The following is a 20,743-nucleotide window of genomic DNA, read 5'->3' on the forward strand; positions in this document are numbered from 1 at the left end:
GAATGTAATTCTAAGTGAAAGACTAATAATGGTGCATGGACCCATGTTCCTTGGATACACCCAGGCTTGTTTCAAACAGAACAAGAGAAGTAAAATATTTTGCTTTTAATGTAACCTTTAAGCAAATACTATGATTGCTAGAAGCCAATTAGCATGCCAGAAATAAGTATTGTTTGCAGTAGGAATTCTAAGTGTCAGATAGTTCAGCTGCTTATCTGGCACCCAGATTGAATTCCTCTCTGGAGCTGCTCAGTTACTGGGAAACAGGAGCAGGAATCAGTCATTTCCCCTTCTTTATCAATTGACATTTTCTTCTATTGTATATTTTCTCAAGTTCAGTTTAAATATGGACAAGCATGTGACACATTAATTTGGTGCTGCTGTGTAGTACAAATTGGAGTTGCATTTTAAATATTGCCACTTGTGCTTTTGAATATTGTCAGTTGTAAGAATAAGTTGCTTTAATTGGTTGTCTAACTTATATTTGAACCATATCCCAGGATGGATTTAGGGTTTTTACAATTTGAGTTAGACTATTACCCAGTCACCATCTACCAGTTTATGAGTGTCCCACTTGCACTTACGTTCTACTGCCTCTCCACCACAGGACACCTTCCTTTGACTGCAAGGTAAGATTACCTAAAGTTTGTCAGTAATGAGTAATGCCAAGCCCTAACTTTTTTAAACACTAAAAGTACTTAATTCCATCCCATACTCTCTGCAACCTGGATGTCGCGAACATGTACATTTTCAGTTGACAATGGGTAACAGGGCAGGTGACTTTTCTTTGGTAGGTTGAAATAAAGCAGCAATAGCCAGCAATATGCGTCCCTAGGTAAAGTGTCTGGTTGGCAAATTGAATTATAATATCTTGGAATGGAACAGAAGGAAGCTGAGTGTTTGAATGTTTTGTAACCTTATTTTGCAGATAGACTGTTACATTTGTAAAACTCTAGCTTAAGTATTTACAGATCCAATAGCAAACTACAAAAATTGAGTTAATGTTTCAGGTTGATGACCTTTCATCTGAACCCTGATGGAAGGTTACCAACCTGAAACGTTAACTCTGTTTCCCTGTCCACGAATGCTGCCAGACCTGCTGAGTATTTCCAGCATTTTCTGTTTTTTATTTCAGATTTCTAGCATTCGCAATAGTTTTTTTTGTGCAAAAAAGGAATTGTGAAGAGAAAAGAGAATAATCTGCAGGAAAATCTAGCTTGGTGGATTGTTTATTTCACTCTTTGTTATTATGTAGGATAGACCAGGAATTTAAGGAACAAACAGAAATAATTTTATAAGTTAGAAATTTAGAAATTATAATTTAGAAATAATTTTAACTTGAGTGTAAAGTAATCCTTTACTACCTTTTTTTGTGTTGATCAAAATCGAAATTAAAGTTTTCTTGCATGGAACTCTCTTTTGCAAGCAGCTGCTTCATTTAATATTAAGATAAACAAAAACAAGTAATAGTTTTGTCAGCTGTTTTGTGATAGCAGGAATTTGATTATTGTGAAAATGTTCAACTGTTCAAAGTGCTTTAATTATATAATATGAAATACAAGGATATCTCCTGCACCATTTCTTATGGTGAGTCAAGGGTTACAAACTCAGTAACATTTGATAATTTAGTTAGGTCTACTAATACAAAGTACTTCGGTTATCTTTCAAAATTAGTTGAAGAAAAACTAGAGATTAAACATTTGTGAGCTTTATTCCAGTAATGTTTATATTGGTTTTTAAATAGAGATTTTTTTGTATGACAACAAACAGACATCTAGTTTAAGTCTGGAGGGTCTGCAAAAGAAAGAAAGAACTTGCAGTTATATAGCGCCTTTCACAAACTCAGGGCATTCCAAAGTGCTTCATAGCCAACAAAGGGGTTCTTGAGTTGTCGTCACTGTTGTGATGGGCAGCCAATTTGTGTACAGCAAGGTCCCACAAACAGCAATGAGATAAGCAATTGGATAACCTCTGTTAGTGGGTAATGGTTAGGATCGCTTGTCCATCTGAGAGGGCAGATGCAGCCTTCATTTAACACTGTCTCAATACTCTATGATATGTTAGCCGGTGTTATGTGTTTAATTCTCTGGAGTGGAGTTGAATCCACAAGCTCCTGAGTTAGAAGTAAGAGTTGCTACCATTGAGCACTGTGTGTTTCAGTGTATTTCAATGTGCATAAGTTGCTATGAGAACATATATGAGAGGTTGTAAGTATGTCTGTATATGAGTGTGACTATGTAAAGTATGCGTGTTTGCGTTTCTGTCTGTATGCTTGAGTGTATGGTTTGATATGTAAGTGTATGCATCCAGAGCCAGGATTTTACGCTTCCCCACAGACGGGCTTTTAGACAGAAGGGGAGCGTGAAATTGAAGGGAAAGGATTCTCTCTGGGTTCCCGCCCATCCCAACCACACAGTGATTTTACGCTGAGGTGGGCAAGAGCTAGGACAGGAAGTCCACCCTTGTCCCAATTGAGGTCCTTAAGTGGCTAATTATTGGTCACTTAAGGGCCATTTCCTGCCCAACCTCAAATTTTAGGCTGGTGGGAAGATTAAACCTCTGTGGTGGAAGGCTGAAATACATCAAAGTTACATCCTGGGCGGGGAGTGGCCAAGGTGGGGGTGGAGGTGGGGGGGGGGGGGGGGGGGGGGGGCGGGGGGGCATCCATCAGAAGCCCTGTTCTGAAGTCAGGCACCTCTGTGCCCCCTTCATTTAAAGTCCAGTGGCCTCCTGAACTCCCTCCCCACCCCGGGTTTCTCTCCCGAGACCCCGGTCAACCCTCCTCGTGCCCCCACCCCCCAGGCCTTCCCTACCCTCACCACCCCGGGACCCTCTGAACTTGTCTGTGCCTCCAGTTCCCGGACTTAGTCTCTGATGACTTCTTGAACTTCTTTTTCTGTCCGCTGCAGCGCTGCCACTGTGAGGAGCGGAAGTCCCACCTGCAGCCAACTGTTGCTTGTTGGAGTGTAAATTGGCTGCGGGGCAGTTGGAGTCGGCGGGGATATGTTTCCCACCGACTCTTTGGATGGTGGGAAACAAGACCCCAGCATCCTAAAAATTCAGGCCCCTATGTATGTGTGGGTTTGTGTATGTGTTGGCCCACATGTGAATCTCTGTGTGGGTGCGTGTGTTTGTATTTCTTTTAGAAAAGCTGATCAATAACACGATGCCGATGTGCACAATTAAGAAGCAATTCATTTATAAAAACAAAAAACTGCGGATGCTGGAAATCCAAAACAGAAACAGAAACAGAAATACCTAGTTAGAAATAACTAGTTAGTTCTGTTGAAGGGTCATGAGGACTTGAAACGTCAACTGTACTCTTCTCTGCCGATGCTGCCAGACCTGCTGAGTTTTTCCAGGTATTTCTGTTTCTGTTTTTGTTTAAGAAGCAATTCATATGGGTTTAATTTAAAGAACAGAATTTGTCATATTTCTCCAGATATATATTCCTTATGTTCGGAGGACTTCTAATGGCGATTGTTTCCATGGGATTTTATGCAGTTCTGGTGCTCATACCTTCAGTTCTCTCCGTGGTATTCATACACTCTCTGGAGCCCAGAATTATTCACAAATGGACCTTCCTCATTCAGATGGGATGGCAAACACTGTGCCATCTCTGGCTACACTATAAAGACTACTATCTACAAGAAGCAACAGACATTAAGTAAGTGTATAACCTATAAGCACTTATTATAAGTACCGCTTGGTTAATTGGTCCATTACCCAGTCTAATATTGCTCTCTCCTGGTTTTATAACTATGGGCAGAATTTTACCGTTGGCGGGTTGGGCCCGCTCGCCGACCCTTAAAATGATGCGAGATGACATCAGGCGCAACTCCCGACGTCACCCCACCCCATTTAAATTTTCAGGAAGGCGGGGGCACAGCAAAATCACCTGCATGCCCGCCGACCTGTCAATGGCCAATTGAGGCCATTGACAGGATCAATTATACAATTAAAGGACCTGCCTGTCCAACTTTAAGGTTGGCGGGTCGGCCACGAGCCCCGGCGGCAAATAGAAAAAACATGAAACCTCATCCACTGGCGGGATGAGGTTTCATGTAGGGTTTTAAAAATTGTAATAAAGTTGTTATGTAAATTATGAACATGTCCCAACTCATGTGACATTGTCATATGAGGGGACATGTAAGGGACTTTTTATTTCTCTATTTTTAATATTTTTAAAAGTCGAGGCGATGCAGCCTCAGGGAAATGAGTGCACTCTTTCGTGCGCATACGTGAAAGAGCGCACTCTCAACTTTAGGGATTTCCCCCCCCCACCCGCACAGGGAGCGCATAGCGGTTGACTCCGCACCCACCTGCGATTGGGTCAGGCCCGACAAACGGAAAATTCTGTCCTATGTTCTACCTCGCTTGGTCCTATTAGTTTTCTCTTGTTCTGCTGGTACTTCTGGCCTCTTTATTTTACTGCTTTGCCTTCAAGCTAATTTTCTCCCAGCTTCATCTCCATGATTTCCTGGCCACACATAATGAAGCCTTTTTGTACACAAATATTAGAAGAGCTAACCAACACTTATATCCAGGCGTTTGCTTGATGGAATCCAGCATGGTTATTAGGGCTGCTAAGGGACTGCGGACTCACAGATCCTGTGTCCAAATAGAGATTTATTTCATTACAGGATGATCAACACATGGTCCGCAAGTTCTTGAAAAGTCGTCTGTGGATTCTCTAGTGGTGTCCATCAGATTTTGATGAGTGGTAATATTGTACTGACTTTTGAAAGTTTGACACTGAGACCTACCAATTAACTTATATATTCAGTGTTCAAACAGTGGCAATGTTTCCCTCATCTGAATATGCCTGTCTGCTTGTAAAACCACATGGAAAGTAAGGCCTGATAATTACCGCGAGAGAGTGAGGGAACGCGACAGCGGCGGGGTGGGGATTGTTCCCATAAATCACAGAGTGACAGAAGGATCTGAATGGCAGGTCCTCATTATCATTTTCTCATTCTACTTCCTGACCGTCAACTGGCCAGATTGGCAGGCTATCACACAGGAGAGCCAGCATTAGGAGGCCCGAGTCGAGGACTGTTGGTGCTGATCCCCGGCAATCATGAAAAATTGGGGAACAGACAAGGGGTTGGCAGCGAGGCAGAAAGTTTGTTTGAGGGGCTCGTGGAAGCACTTTTGCACCTCCTGCTCCATAAAGCAGTGCTCTCAAAACCACTTAACTTCTGTAGCCAATGGCTCCATCTGCAATTAGCTGCCAGCAGTTACAGATGAAAGCGAAAGGTAACAAGTGTTAAAACCAGCAGCAGGCCAAGCCATGTGCCCAGCCTAACTCAACACCAATATTTTGCAAAAGCTTTGATCAGATACCCCTGAAAGAAAGTTGATGATGAAGGAAACAAGACACAGATTCAAAACACAAACAGATAGATCCTTCTAAAAGAAATGAATAACTGTAGATAAAGGCTAACGATAAATTAATAGGTTAGCATAGAGATTGCAAATACTTATTTTCTTAATTTCTTTCAGGAAGCTGGTTAGTATAATGTTTACTTATATATATATCTGTGTGTGTGTGTGTGTGCCCTGTTTTCTGCAGGCTTGATCTCATTAAGTTTTCATTGAAATTAAGATGGGGCTTCCTCTTCCCTGCACTCCAAGTAATTTATGGGGAATGCAAGCACGGCATGTGTCCCAGTAACAACAGGAAAATAGCAGGATCTGCAGACACAGGGACACTGAAAATATCTTGTAGCATCAATGGGAAATAAAGAGAAAATAAAACCATTAATGAAAGTGAAAGGCCAAAATAAGTAATGCTCCAAAAGTAATACAATCGAAGAACATGACAGTTTAAAAAAAAGCACACAAATGCTGAGTAAGAAAGCCCTGTGTTGATGTGAATAGATATTAAAAGATCAATCAGATTCACTCCATGGGGCAAATTAATGAGCACTTTGGGAAAAATTGCTGCAAGCTAAAGATCTTGGATTGGAGGTTGGTATTCGCGCTCTGCTACTTACCAGCCAATGGGAGGAAACTTAGCCTCGTATATCTGTTGGGACAGTTGCAGCAATTACTGTGTTTTTGTCACTCATCTGCTGTAGCTTCCCCCTTAACCCCTGCAGATGGTCAGTCCCCAACTTTTCTTACACTGCACTATCACACTGAAATGTCTGACAGTGCCTCTCAGGTGACTAGACGCTGGGGATTAAGATCAAGAAAATCTCTCATCTGCTGATGCTGTGGAGTGCAACCAATTACTGCACAAGCAGAGATCCCCTGTGCCAGCAACTCAATTTTTCAACACTTACTGCAAATTTGTTGATGGTTAGCAATGATTCAAGAGCTTATGTGATTTTGTCCTTGATAAGCCCCTGCCATGGCAGAGTTACCTGTTCCACGCAGATCCTCTGCTTTGTCTGAACACACCTTCCCTACATATGCATTGTCTCTGAGTTTGCTGACTTAAATATCACCTTCCTTAACCTCAGGCAGTTAATTGGCACACCTATCTCTGCCTATAACTGACTGCTACAGTCAGACAATCTATAACCACCTTCTTTGTCTTCAATATTGTGCTTGTAAAAGGTGCCACTCTACCTCTGCTAAGTAAAGATTATGGCCAAGATTTTCCATTTGGCGGGCAGGCAGAGCAGGTGCTGATATGGGCTGCCGCGGACCCGATCACCGCCATTTTATGTGGGCGGGCCAATTCAGACCCGCCCAGCGCATTTCCGACTCCCGGGGAAAGCGGGAGTCTGGAGTTTGCGGCGGGCGTGTACAGACCTCTGGGTCCAATAGCGACCCGGCAGTCTGTTTAAAAAAAGGCCCGGCAGCCTCCTTTAGACTGATCACCATGGCCAGCAACAGGTGGTACCGCAGGGGGTCTGCACAACAGACCAATGTTGGGGGAAGCCCAGAGGAGGATGGCAGGCTGCAGGGTGTGGGCCAGGAGCAGGGCAGGCTGCAGTGTAGGCCAACGGGTGGCCAATGTGCCCCTTGCTTTTCAGATGATTGCCTTGCTGCCCTTGTCGAGGAGGTGCTGTTTCCCCAGGATGGGAGGAGGAGGCCCCCCACATGACGAAGCATGCCTGGGAGGAGGTGGTGAGCTCCCAGGATGTGGTGTGGCACACCTGGATCCAGTGTCGCAAGTACTTTAACGATTTGTTGCGCTCTGGAAGGGTGAGTACCATGTTGGTGTTGGGCATTTAATCCAGCAGGTAGCCTTAGCCTTTGAGGGTCCCCCCGCCAAGTCTTACTGCCATGACTGCATTGACTCATGTTGGGCATTTGTCGCACGCTGGGTGGGCAAGCAGGTAGTGACCATGCTTAGATCAGCCTCAGTGATCAATGAGAAGATGGGTTTTCCCCGCACCATGTGTTGGTCTTAGCCGCACATGACTAGTCTGGGGGCAACCTGCAGGAGATGCAGCTCGGCACATACTCAGAACTCCAACACATGTCCTATTCACGGTGATGAGATTGTGGAAGGGGAGCCTCAAGGTTTCGTGGCCAAGAGCCATCTGGTGCCCTCGGCGCCGCATCTAGTTGCGCGTCCTTGCTACGGGCGCTAAGACTGTGTATTTCTGAGAGTGATGGATGCAGCATGTATCTAAGGTGGCTGTTGCGGGAGAGGGGGTGGGGGGGTGGGGGGGGAGGTTGGGAGCAGTTGTACTATATTTTTGTCACCAATCAGCAGTAGTGTGGACAGGAGGCACTGGAGGCCTCAGATGGGCCACTGTGGCTGGGGTGCGGTGTGCGCATGCAGAGTACACGAGCGATTAGCCCCAGTGAATGGTCTTCTCTGTTTTGCAGGAGAAAAATGCACTCAATGCTTATGAGCGTTCGTGCACTGGAGGCGGCCAGGCCCAGTTGGTGATATTGAGTCATTTTGAGCAGGAGCTTGAAACGCGCCATGTGCCCAGGTCCACTAGTGTCGGTGAGGCAGGGGTGGAGCGGCCAGGTATTTGAGGTCCACAGTCCCATCCGCTCTGTCTTCCCACCATCCAAAGCACTAATGATCGTTGGAATCATGAATGCAGCAACACTACTCATTCACAGACTGATACAGTCAGACATGTGGGTCATACACAAAGGCCCATCAAAGATGCACGTATCCAGCACCTTCCAAAGTTGCCTTATCCCATTTCTGATCACTATCCCCATGGCCTTGTATGCCATGGCATTGCAACTGCACATCCAAACACCTATTACATGTTAGGAGGGTTTCTGCGTCCACCACGCTTTCAGGCAGTGCGTCCCACATTAATGTGTGCCAGAGTTCCTCGTCATCTCACCTGTTAACCTCATGCCCCTTACCTTAAATAAATGCCACCAGGTTAGTCATCCCTCCGCCAAGGGGAAAAGTTGCTTTCTGTCCACCCTATCTATGCCCCTCATAATGTTATGAAGCTCAATATTGTCACCCCTCAATCTCCTGTGCTCCAGGGGAAATATCCCCAGTCTATGCTATGTCTCTTCATGACTCCAACTCTCCAGCCCAACATGCATCCTGGTCAGCGACCTCTGCACTCTCTCCACTCCAATCACATCCCTCCCATGAAGCGCTGATCACAACTGCACGCAGAACTATAGCTGTGGCCTCGGCAGCGTTTTCTGCACTTGGAACATGACCTCTCTGTTCCTACATTATAATCCTTGGCTAATAAAGGCTAGTATGGCATTTACCTTCTTAAACGCCTTATGTACCTGTCCCACTACCTTAACGGGCCTGTCGACATGCCCAGCAAGGTCCCTCTGATTCTCCTTACTTTCTATGGTCCTACCATTCCTCATGTATTCCTGTACCTAGTTTCTCCTGCCCAAGTGCATCACCTCACACTTATCCACATAACATTCCATTTGGCATTCCTTAGGCCATCTGACCAGCCCGCCTGTATCCGCCTGTAATGTTTGGGCCTCCTCCTGACTATTTGCCACCCCACCAATGTTCGTCTCCTTAGGTTCTGGAAGGTTGAGTGCATAATGAGCCAGGGGGAAAGGGATGAAGTGTGTCACTGTGTGGACGCTAACTGATCCACTGTCCTTGTTGTTATTTTCAGCATCATCAGAGGCTGGCGACCAGGCTTCATTAGAGATGCCCCCTCTCACGCCTAAGGGCCGTGAACTGTCACCTGCGTCACACCATTTCTGCCAGGCAGGCACCAGCGCAGATACTAGCACATCGGTGGGAATTGCAACATCGGCTAGTGTCCCGGGACACAGCAGTGAGGGTACTTCATAATCACTGGAGAAGGTGGTAGAGACAGAGAGTGCCGATGGCGCCAACAGCCAGAGGACCAGGCACATGCTGAGTCGGGGCGTGATGCTGTGCCTCCAGAGTCATTCACGATGCAGCAGCTGCAGGAAATGCAGCCGGGTGTGCGGGAGCATCTGGGAGTGTTGCATGAGACTATGCTTCGCTTGGTGTCCGTGGTGAAGGAGTCCACGCGAAGCATGAGTGATGCAATGAGCCTCATGTCAGAGCATCATGCTTCCTCCATGGAGAGAGTGGCGACTCTCCTAGAGAGGGGCTTACAGGAGAACAAGCAGCATCTCCATGGGATAGGCTCGGACCTGCAAGCCCTCACAGCGCCAGTGGCCACAGCTGGTCATTGGCAATGTGGGAGATGGTCTGGGCACCAAGTTTCCCAGCTCGGTGCCCATCCATCTACTGTGAGCAGGGAGGTCCGAAGCGACCTCACGTCGGCGCAGCAGCTGCCTGTTGTCTCTCCGGGCTCCTCTCAGGGCGCTTTGGATGAGGGCAGCAGCTCCTCCGACCCTCTGCCAGTGACCGTTGCATCCAGTGAGGCTGCGGCGACTGGGGAGATGCCAGTTGTGGAACTGGCCACTCCCTCCCAGGCAGGGCCAGCACAGGCTCCACGGGCCAGAGGACATCCGCCAAGGTCATCGAGGCCACCAGGATAGCAGAGTCAGCAGGCTGTCTCAGAAGCCACTCCAAGCGATGGGGCAGCACCAAGAAGTAGCACCCATAAAATGTAAGCATAAGGCACCTTAGGCACACCACAGGTTTCTCACTGGTGCTTTTGTGTTGGCCCTAGATTAGGGAATTGTTATTTATTGCTGTTGTAAAAACATTTTGCTTTCATTTTGTTGCACCGTATCATGGATGAAATTAAAACCAGATGTGTTACCATGGCTGAGGGTGGCTCCTTTGTTCTGCATTTGTAACTTTTATATACATATCATGAGTGTTTGAACGGACATTGAGGTTTATGTCCAAAGCCCTTAGTTGCAGCTGATGAAGTGGCAGATTTAGCACTTAAGTGCCGAGTATGGAAGCGCCAAGCAAGGCTGGTCCTCCTGATCCATTTGTGTGGAGCTGGCTGAAGGTTCGTTGGATTAAAGTCTCCCGGGTGTCCCTGCCTCCTTGGTGTAGTCCCGGGTCAGCGTTTAGCCCCACATCATTCCCCTGTGCTTCCTCATCCTCTGACTCAGTGCTGGACTCATTGTGTGCAGCCGCATCCACTGCGTCAATGTCTTCATCGTCCACTGTGTCCCCCCTTTCCAGCACAAGATTGTGCTGAGCGCAGCATGCTACCATAATCAGAGAGCCACAACCTGGCGGGTACTGGAGTGCGCCCCCTGAACGGTCCAGGCAACGGAAGCGCATCTTGAGAAGACCGATGGCTCTCTCCACCACAGCCCTTGTGGAGGTGTGACTCCTATTGTAGCGCTCCTCAGCTTCTGTTCTTGGATGGCGGAGAGGCGTCATGAGCCACCTTCTGAGGGGATAGCCCTTGTCACCCAGCAGCCATCCATCCAGCCGGGCTAGAGCACTGAAGAGGCCCGGCACCTGGGAGTGTCTGAGGATGTAGGCGTTGTGGGAGCTGCCTGGGTGCCTTACACGGACTTGTAGAATCAGCATCCTGTGGTCACACACTATCTGCACGTTCATGGAGTGGAAGCCCTTCCTGTTGACAAAGACACTGGGTTCACCTGCTGGCGCCTTGATGGCCACATGTGTACAGTCTATTGCACCCTAGATGCGGGGGAAGCCAGCAATGGCCGCGAAGCCTCTGGCTCGCTGTGCCTGACTTGCCTGGTCGCAGCGGGAGTGGATGAAGGTCAATGCACGTCTGAACAGAGCGTCTGTAACCTGTTTGACACAAGTGTGGACAGCTGATTGGGAGACACCGCAAAGATCACCCACTGAGCCCTGGAAGGAGTCAGAGGCATAGAAGTTGAGGGCAATTGTGACCTTCAGAGCTGCTGGCATGGGGTGTCAACCCACACAGTTAGGGGAGATCTCAGGGCCAATCATCTGACAGATGTAGTGTACTGTCTCCCTTGACAGTCGGAGCCTCCTTCGGCACTGCACCTCAGACATATTGAGGTAGCTGCTTCTCAACCTGTATACCCTGGCAGCAGGATAGTGGCGTCTTCTGCGGCCTCTTCCACCTTGGACAACCCCTTGGCCCTGCGCCCCTTGTGCCTGTGCCTGTATTCCCAAAGGTGGCTCCCCTGGAGTTTGATTGTTCTCTCCTGGCCTCCTTCTTATTCTGTCGCTCCCTTCCTCCTCAAAGGAGCTGCCTCCAGTAGAGATGTCAGAACCCATACCCAGGCTAAAGGGAGGCCTCTGGAAAGCTGCAGGCCTGATAAAGATTCCTGACTGCAGAGTGCTGAGCTGAAGGTTCAAAGTACGCAGAAAGCTGCTGGAATTCATTCTGAACTGCTACAGATCACACAGGCAAGTTTAAAAAACTTTCTGCAATAAATACTCACAAACCAGATTGACACCCCACTGAGCCCTCTTATCCCGCCTGTGGATGAGTTTTATTAAAAAGCCTCTTACCCGCCTGCCCATTGCGCCCGTGCGCCGAGCCAAAGATCGCATGGGCGCCTGAAAATCGGCATTGATTGCCGAGTTAAGGGCCTTAACTAGCCCATTAATTAATGGCGGGCGCGTGTCGCACTTCATCGCGCACCCACCCAGCGAAATACTGCGATGGCACGCGGAGACGTCAGGACGCTCGCCCGACGTCATCGCGCCTCATTTTACGCGCTGACGTGCGGGGCCCGCCACCCACATGTCACTTTGAAAATTCTGCCCATAGCAAAGAAAGGAAGAATCTGAAAGGACATGAGAGCATGTGCCAGAATTTGTTCAAACTCTTATACTGTTGAATAAATTATATTCAAAGAAAATCCCTTTCCATTCAATTGATCAGTCTCGATAAGACATGCATCAAGAGGTTTCCTTCTGGTGGTAATCATTTCTAACAGCCCCTTAAGAGTCCAGGAAGATCTTAAGCTGATGAGGCATGGATAAATCAACACATGAGACTCGAGGTTATAAAAAGTATAAAAGGTTAAAACTAAAGGCTCTGTATTTGAATGCACAAAGCATTCGAAACAAAACAGATGAACTGAGAGTGCACATAGAAATAAATAAGTACAATTTGATAGCCATTATAGAGATATGGCTGCAGGAGGACATGGATTGGGATCTGAATATTAACGGGTATAGGACATTTAGGAAGGACAGGAAGCAAGGAAAAGGTGGAGGGGTGCCCCTATTAGTTAATGATGGTGTTAGCACAATAGAGAGAGATGACCTAAGTTCAGGAAACCAGGATGTGGAAACGGTTTGGGTAGAGATGAGAAATGGCAAAGACAAGAAGTCACTTGTGGGAGTCGTGTACAGGCCCCTTAATAGTAACCACATGGTAGAATGGAGCATAAAGGAAGCTTGTCAGAAAGGCACGGCGATAATCATGGGAGATTTTAATCGACATATAGACTAGAAGAGACAGATGGATGAAGAGTTCATAGAATGTTTCCAGGATAGTTTATTAGAACAGCATGTTCTGGAGCCAACCAAAGAGCAGGCTATACTTGACCTGGTGTTGTGCAATGAGATGGGATTAATTAATGATCTCATAGTGAAGGCGTCCCTAGGTAGCAGCGACCATAATATGCTTGAATTTTACGCTCAGTTTGAGGGAGACAGGAGTGGGTCCAAGACTATGTTTTTAAACTTAAATAAGGGCAATTATGAGAGCATGAAAGCAGAGCTGGCTAAAGTAAATTGGCAAATTAGGTTAACGGATAGGTGAATAGAGATGCAATGGCAAACATTTAAAGGGATATTTCAGACTACATAGAGCAGGTTTTTCCAGTCGGCGAGCGGGGACGGGGCCCGCTCGCCGACACGTAAAATGACGCAGGGATACGTCTGGCGTACGTCCCGACGTCACCCCGCATCATTTAGAGTTTCAGTTTGGCGGGCGTGCAGCCGAACCAGCTGCGCGCCCGCCGAACTGTCAAAGGCCTATTAAGGCCATTAAAAAACAAATTAATCTGATTGATGGACCTGCCCATCCAACCTTAAGGTTGTCGGGCAGGCCAGGAGCCCAGGCGGGCCTCAGAAAAAGCATGATTTAAATTTTTCTCAAATGTTTAAATAAAAGTTATTGACATGTCCCAACTCATGTGACAGTGCCACACGAGGGGACATGGCAGGGAAATTTTTTTATTACCTTTATTTCAACTTTTGAATCGAAGCCGATCTCCCTGAGGCAGCACTTTGCCTCAGGGAGATCTGTGCGCTCTTTCGCGCGCATGTGCAAAAGAGTGCACTCCCAGCTGAGGGAATCCCCCCCCCTGCCTGCACAGGGAGCACATATCCTGGTGGATGTCAAGCTGGGTGGGCCTTAATTGGCCCGCCCATGTAAAATGGCGGCACACCCCCAACTGGGGACACCAATCGGAGGCCTGCCCATTCCCGCTCCCGCACGAAAATGTTGCCCACAGAGTAGAATCATTCCAACGAGTAAGAAAAAGTCCAAGGGACGGACACACCATCCGTGGTTAACTAGAAAGGTTAAAGATAGTATCAAACTTAAAGAAAAAGCATATAATTGTGCAAAGATAAGTGCAAGGTCAGAAAATTGGACAATATAAGGAACATCTAAGGATGACTAAAAGATTAATAAGGAGGGAAAAATTAGAGTATGAGAGAAAGCTAGCCACAAATGTAAAGGCAGATAGTAAGAGTTTCTATAAATATTTTAAAAAGAAACAAATTAACAAAGTGAGCGTTGGTCCTATAGAAAACGAGTATGGAGAATTGATAATGGAAAACAAAGAAATGGCAGATGAATTGGGCAAGTATTTTTTATCGGTCTTCACTATAGAGGATACAAGTAACATCCCAGAAACAGCTATAAATCAGGAAATGGAAGGGAGGGAGGAACTCAGGAAAACTACAATCATCAGAGAAATGGTACTGAGTAAATTGTTGGAGCTGCAGGCTGACAAGTGCCTGGGTCCAGATGGACTTCATCCTAGGGCCTTAAAAGAAATGGCTAGTGAGATAGTTGATGCATTGGTTTTAATTTTCCAAAACTCCCTAGATTCAGGAAGAATTCCATTAGCTTGGGAGATAGCAAATGTAACTCTATTATTTAAAAAGGGAAGGAGACAGCAGGAAACTGCAGGCAAGTTAGCTTAACATCTATTGTGGGGAAAATTTTAGAAGCTATAGCAGGGCACTTGGATAAGTTCAAGGTCATCAGGCAGAATCAACATAGTTTTGTGAAAGGGAAATCATGTTTAACCAGCTTATTAAAGTTCTTGGAGGTAGTAACATGTGCTTTGGATAAAGGGGAACTGGTGGGTGTACTGTACTTAGATTTTCAGAAGGCATTTGATAAACTGCCACATCAAAGGTTATTGCAGCAAATAAAAGCTCATGGCATGGGGGTAACATATTGGCATGGATAGAAGATTGGCTGGCTAACAGGAAGCAGAGAGTTGGCATAAATGGGTCTTTTTCAGGTTGGCAAGATGTAACGAGTGGTGTGCCACAGGGATCAGTGCTGGGACCTCGACTGTTTACAATTTATGTAAGTAACTTGGGTGAAGGGATGGATTGGATGGTTGCCAAATTTGCTGATGACACAAAGATAGGTAGGAAAGTAAGTTGTGAAGAGGACATAAGAAGGCTACAAAAAGATATAGATAGGTGGCGTGAATGGGCAAAGATTTGGCAAATTGTGTACAATGTGGAAAAATGCGAAATTGTCCATTTTGGCAGGAAGAATAAAAGAAAGCCACATTATCTAAATGACAAGAGATTGCAGAGCTCTGAGGTGCAGAGGGATCTGGGTGTCTTAGTGCATGAATCGCAAAAGGCTAGTATGCAGGTACAGCAAGTAATTAGGAAAGCTAATAGAATGTTAACATTTATTGCGAGGGGAATTGAATACACAAGTACAGAGCAAAAACAGAAAATGCTGGAAAAACTCAGCAAGTCTAACAGCATCTGTTGCGAGAGAAACAGAGTTAACATTTTGAGGCCACATGCCCCTTCTTCAGAGCAGAAGAGAAGTGGAAATATGATTAAATTTATACTGTTTAAGGGGGGGTGGGGCAGGTGGAGCTGGATAGAAGGTCAGCGATAGGTGGGGTCAAGGGAGGGATTGACAAAGATATTATGAACTAAAGGACAAAGGGAGTGTTAGTGGTAGTGGTTAGTGATAAAAAAAGTGCTGATGGTGGCATAAAGGTAAGAAAGCAGAATGTGATAATAGCAGAAGGTTCTGCTCTGTTACTCTCTCCACAGATGCCGTTAGACCTGCTGAGTTTTTCTAGCATTTTCTGATTTTGTTTCAGAGTTCCTATATCTGCAGTATTTTACTTTTACATAAGTAGGGAGATTATGCTTCAGTTATATAGAGTATTGGGAGACCATATCTGGAGTGATGTGTACAGTATTGGTCACCTCAGTTAAAGAAGGATGTAAATGCGTTAGAAGCAGTTCAGAGAAGGTTTTGAACTCTCTCTCCTCCATCCCCACCCCTTTTCTGATCCCCCTTTTTTTTCCCAATAATTTATATAGATTTTTCTTTTCCTACCTATTTCCATTATTTTTAAATGTATTTCCATCCATTGTTTTATCTCTACCTTTTAGCCTTTTTCGATTCCTTCACCCCATCCCACCCCCACTAGGGCTATCTGTACCTTGCTTGTCCTGCTTTCTACCCTTAATTAGCACATTCCTTAGATAATATCACCACTGTCAACACCTCTTTTTCCTTTTGTCTATTACATCTTTTGGCTATCTCCACCTATCATTGGCCCTCTATCCAGCTCTACCTGTCCCACCACCCCCCTTAAACCAGCTTATATTTCACCTCTTTTCTATTTTTACTTAGAGTTCTGTTGAAGAGTCATACGGACTCGAAACGTTAACTGTATTCGTCTCCGCAGATGCTGCCAGACCTGCTGAGTTTTTCCAGGTATTTTTATTTTTGTTTTACCAGACTAATACCTGGAATGGGCGGGTTGTCTTATGAGGAAAGGTTGGACAGGCTAGGCTTGTAGTCGCTGGAGTTTAGAAGAGTAAAAGGCAACTTGATTGAAACATATAAGATCCTGAGGGGACTTGACAGGGTGGATATGGAAAGGATGTTACCTCTTGTGGGAGAATCTAGAACTAGGAGTCACTATTTAAAGATAAGGGGTTGCCCATTTAAAACAGAGATGAAATCTTTTCTCTCAGAGAGTTGTGAGTCCTTGGAACTCTCTTCCTGAAAAGGCGATGGAAGCAGAGACTTTGAATATTTTTAAGGCTGAGGTGGATATATCCTTGGTAAGCAAGGGGGTGATAGGTTATCGGGGGTAGGTGGGATGCAGATTTCAGGTTACTATCAGATCAGCCATGATATTATTAAATGGTGGAGCAGGTTCGAGGGGCCGAATGGCCTACTCCTCCTTATTCGTATGTTCATATGGATACATAGGCATGCCACACTACACTTCTATTGCCCTAACATCTCAGTTTTTCTGTTTAACAAAATGTCTTACACAAGATAAGGCATGAGTTATTTATATCCCACTAATGAGCTGTTCCTGAGCACAGTATGTAGCTGGCCTGTTTATCACTGGTAAGGAATGTTCTATTTAAATAAACCTACTTGATTTCAATTATCTTCAATTTCCCAGCATTTATTTTAAATACTAACTCCATATTGTGTACTCTTTAAGCTGAAGCTCCAGTTTGAGCTCATTTTTCATACTTGGTTTTGCTCATTCAAACTTTATGCACATCAGAAGCATAACAATCCTGGTTGTCATTGAGAAAGCCAGTGTAGCGAAGTTAATCCCACAGTGCAATTAGGTACAGAGTTCCAGGATTTTGACCCTGTGCTGATGAAGGAACAGGGATATGTTTCCCAAGTCAGGATGGTGTATGACTTGAAAGGGAACTTGGAGGCGATAGTATTACCAGACATGTGCTGTCCTTGTCTTTCTAGGTGGTGGAGCAGATGGGTTGGGAAGTGCTCAAAAAATTTTTGGTAAGTTACTGAATAGTCAACACAGCTACCATAGACCACCAGTGGTGGAGGGGCTTGAGATATTGGATGGGGAGCGGACTGCTATGCCCTGGATAGAGTTGAGCTTCTTGAGTACTATAGTAGTTGCACCAGTACAGGCAAGTGGAATGTATTCCATCATACTTCTGACTTGCATCTTATTGGTTTTCTTGTAGGTTTGGGAATTCAGGAGATTCAGAGCAATCAGTCACCGCAGAATACCCAGCCTCTAATCTGTACTAGTGGCCATGTCAGATATGAGACTGGCTCAGTGAGTTTCTGATCAATGATGACTCATAGAGTGATAGAATCACATATAACACAGAAGGAGGCCATTCGACCCATCAAGTCCATGCCAGCTCCCCACAGAGCAATCCAGTGAGTCGCACTCCTGCTACGATGGGGGAAGTCAATGATGTAATGCCATTGAATGTCAAGAAGTGGTTAGATGTTTTTTCTTGGTGGAGATGGTCAGCATAAGCATTACTTGGCATTTATTAGCTGAAACCTGGATGTTGTCCAGGTCTTGCTCAATTTGGCACAGGCTGCTTTATTCTCTGATGAATTGAGAACGGAAATGAGCACTGTGTGATCATCAGTGAACAAACCCACTTCTGCCCTCAACAACAAGAACTTGTGTTTATAAAGTGCCTTTATTGTCATAAAATGGCCAAAGGTGCCTCACAGAGGCATTATAAAACAAAATATGACATCAAGCCACATTAAGAAATAAAAGATCAGGTATCCAAAAGTTTGGTCAAAGAGGTAGATTTTAAGGAATGCCTTAAAGGAGGAAAGTGAGGTAGAGAGGTGGAAGGTTTAGGGGGGGAATTTCAGAGCTTAGGAGTTAAGGCAACTGAAGGTACAGCCACTAATGGCGGAGGGATTAAAACAGGAGGTGCTCAAAAGGCCAGAATTAGAGTACTGCATATATCTTAAGAGGAAGGTGGAGCTGGAGGAGATCACAAAGATAGGGAAAGGCTAGGTCATGAAAGAATTTGAAAACATGGATGAGAATTTTATAATCAAAGTATTTCTTAACCAGGAAGCAATGTAGGTCAGCAAGCACAGGGGTGATTGGTGAACAGAATTTGGTGCAAATTAGGAGATGGGCAGTTGAGTTTTGATGACCTCAAGTTTACAACTGAATGTTGGAGGCTGGCCAGGAGTGTATTGGAGGTCTAGAGGTAACAAAGGCATGAATGAGGGTTTCAACAGCAGAAGGGCCTAAGGCAGGGCTGGGTTTGAGCTATGTTATGGAGATGGAAATAGGCAGTCTTAGTGAAGCATGGAGATGTGGTTGAAAGCTTATTTCGGGCTCAGATATGACATAGAGTTTGTGAATAGTTTGGTGCAGCCTCAAATATTTGTCAAGGAAAGGGTGGAGTTGGTGGTGATGGAGCAGAAGTAGGGTAGGGACTGAAGACAATGGCTTCAGTTTTGCCAAGGTACATGGCAGAATTTTCCCTGAATTGCACTGACTGCGGTGGCGGGCGTGAAAAAGACGTTTTGCATGCCAACCACAAGAGTGGGTTTTTGCTTCCTGCCACAGTAATTATGTAGCCACAAGAAACGATGGGCAGACTCTGAATCACCCGCCACGCTATTACCTCACCGTTACCTCACTCCAGGTGCCATATCTAAACTGCAGCAGCACACACAGTTCTCAATGCTTGCAGCCTAGGACTGCTCCAGTGAAGACACGGCCCTGAAAGCCAAGAAGAGTTCAGTGACCCATCACTGGAATGCCGTTTGGAAGCTCGCCGTGATGTACTCTACCCCGGCTCTGGCCGCAGGAGGTCCAGCAATGTCACCACTCTGGCTTGGGAGGCAGTGGCAATGGTGGTCAGTGCCAATGCTGCACAGAAGAGGTTGGCCATCCCGTGCAGAAAGAGGATGAATAATCTCACCTGTGTCACCAGAGTAAGGCAATGCCATCTCATCATTCTAAACTCACACACTCAGTAAAGTGATGGGGTGGGTGGGGTGGGGGGGGCGGGGTCATTAACAGTGCGGCACTTGCTTAGAAATAACCTGCTCACCAATGCTCAGTTTGAGTTCCGCCAGGTTCACTCAGCTCCTGACCTCATTACAGCCTTGGTTCAAACATGGTCAAAAGAGCTGGACTCCAGAGGCGAGGTGAGAATGACTGCCCTTGACATCAAGGCAGCATTTGACCGAATGTGGCATCAAGAAGCCCTAGCAAAATTGGTATCAATGGAAATCAGGGGGAACCTCTCAGCTGCTTGGAGTCATACCTAGCGCAAAGGAAGATGGTTATGGTTGTTGGAGGTCAATCATTTCAGCTCCAGGACATCATTGCAGGAGTTCCTCAGGGTAGTGTTCTAGGCCCAACCATCTTCAGGTGCTTCATCAACGATCTTCCTTCCATCATAAGGTCAGAAGTGGGGATGGTCGCTGATGATTGCACAATGTTCAACACCACTCGTGACTCCTCAGATACTGAAGCAGCCTATGTTCAAATGCACAAGACCTGAACCATATCCAGGCTTGGGCTGACAAGTGGCAAGTAACATTCATACCACACAAGTGCCAGGCAATGACCATCTCCAACAAGACAGAATCTAATCATTGCCTCTTGACATTCAATGGCATTACCATCGCTGAATCCCCCACTTTCAACATCCTGGGTGTCAGTAAGAGGCGCACGATCAGTAAGGGGAGACTTCAGCCTGAATGAGACAGAGACCAAGTTTTTGGGACATTTGGGACAAAAATAAAAATAGCTGGAAAAACTCAGCAGGTCTGACAGCATCTGCGGAGAGGAATACAGTTAATGTTTTGAGTCCGTATGACTCTTCATCAGAACTGAGGAAATATAGAAATGAGGTGAAATATAAGCTGGTTGAGGGGGGTGGGACAGGTAGAGCTGGATAGAGGGCCAGTGATAGGTGGAGGCAAAAAAGAGATTGCGGAAGATGTCATAGACAAAAGGACAACAGGGTGTTAATGGTAGTGATATTAGCTAAGGAATGTGTTAATGGTGACATTAAGGCTAGAAAGCAGGATAAGCAAGTAACAGATAGCCCTAGTGGGGGTGGGGTGGGGGGAAGGGATCGAAATAGGCTAAAAGGTGGAGATGAAACAATGGATGGAAATACATTTAAAAATAATGGAAATATTTGGTTCAAAGTGGGAATTCAGTGCATGGGGGAAAGAGGTGCTTTAGGTAAGGTTTACTACAATAAATAAAGTCTGTTGAGTGGGGAGTTTGGTGAAGGGCGGAGAGGAGGTGCTTTTTTTCTTCTACCCTTTTTCAGCCTCTAGTAATTGATTTCCACTTTGGTGCAGCAGAAGGAGCAGGTAAACCAGTAACTGGTATTATTAGTTTTATTAGTATTGCAAGTACTGTATTGTTTTATCAGTATTGTAAAGTTTACTGGCAGTGCCAAAACCTATTG

At 45.7% G+C, this 20,743-nt stretch overlaps 1 protein-coding gene across 1 annotated transcript in view; it reads left to right on the forward strand.

The window, feature by feature from the left end:
* The first annotated feature begins 501 nt into the window (after nucleotides 1–501).
* Nucleotides 502–20,743, forward strand: part of mboat4 (membrane bound O-acyltransferase domain containing 4) — a 31,779-nt gene continuing 11,537 nt past the window's right edge. The window contains exons 1-2 of the mRNA XM_078559531.1: nucleotides 502–629; nucleotides 3,443–3,667. Of these exons, the coding sequence (XP_078415657.1) occupies nucleotides 502–629; nucleotides 3,443–3,667 (353 nt within the window). The remainder of the gene's footprint in view (nucleotides 630–3,442; nucleotides 3,668–20,743) is intronic.

Source organism: Cetorhinus maximus, chromosome 2, assembly GCF_964194155.1.
Source record: "Cetorhinus maximus chromosome 2, sCetMax3.hap1.1, whole genome shotgun sequence".
Classification (NCBI taxonomy): Eukaryota; Metazoa; Chordata; class Chondrichthyes; order Lamniformes; family Cetorhinidae; genus Cetorhinus; species Cetorhinus maximus.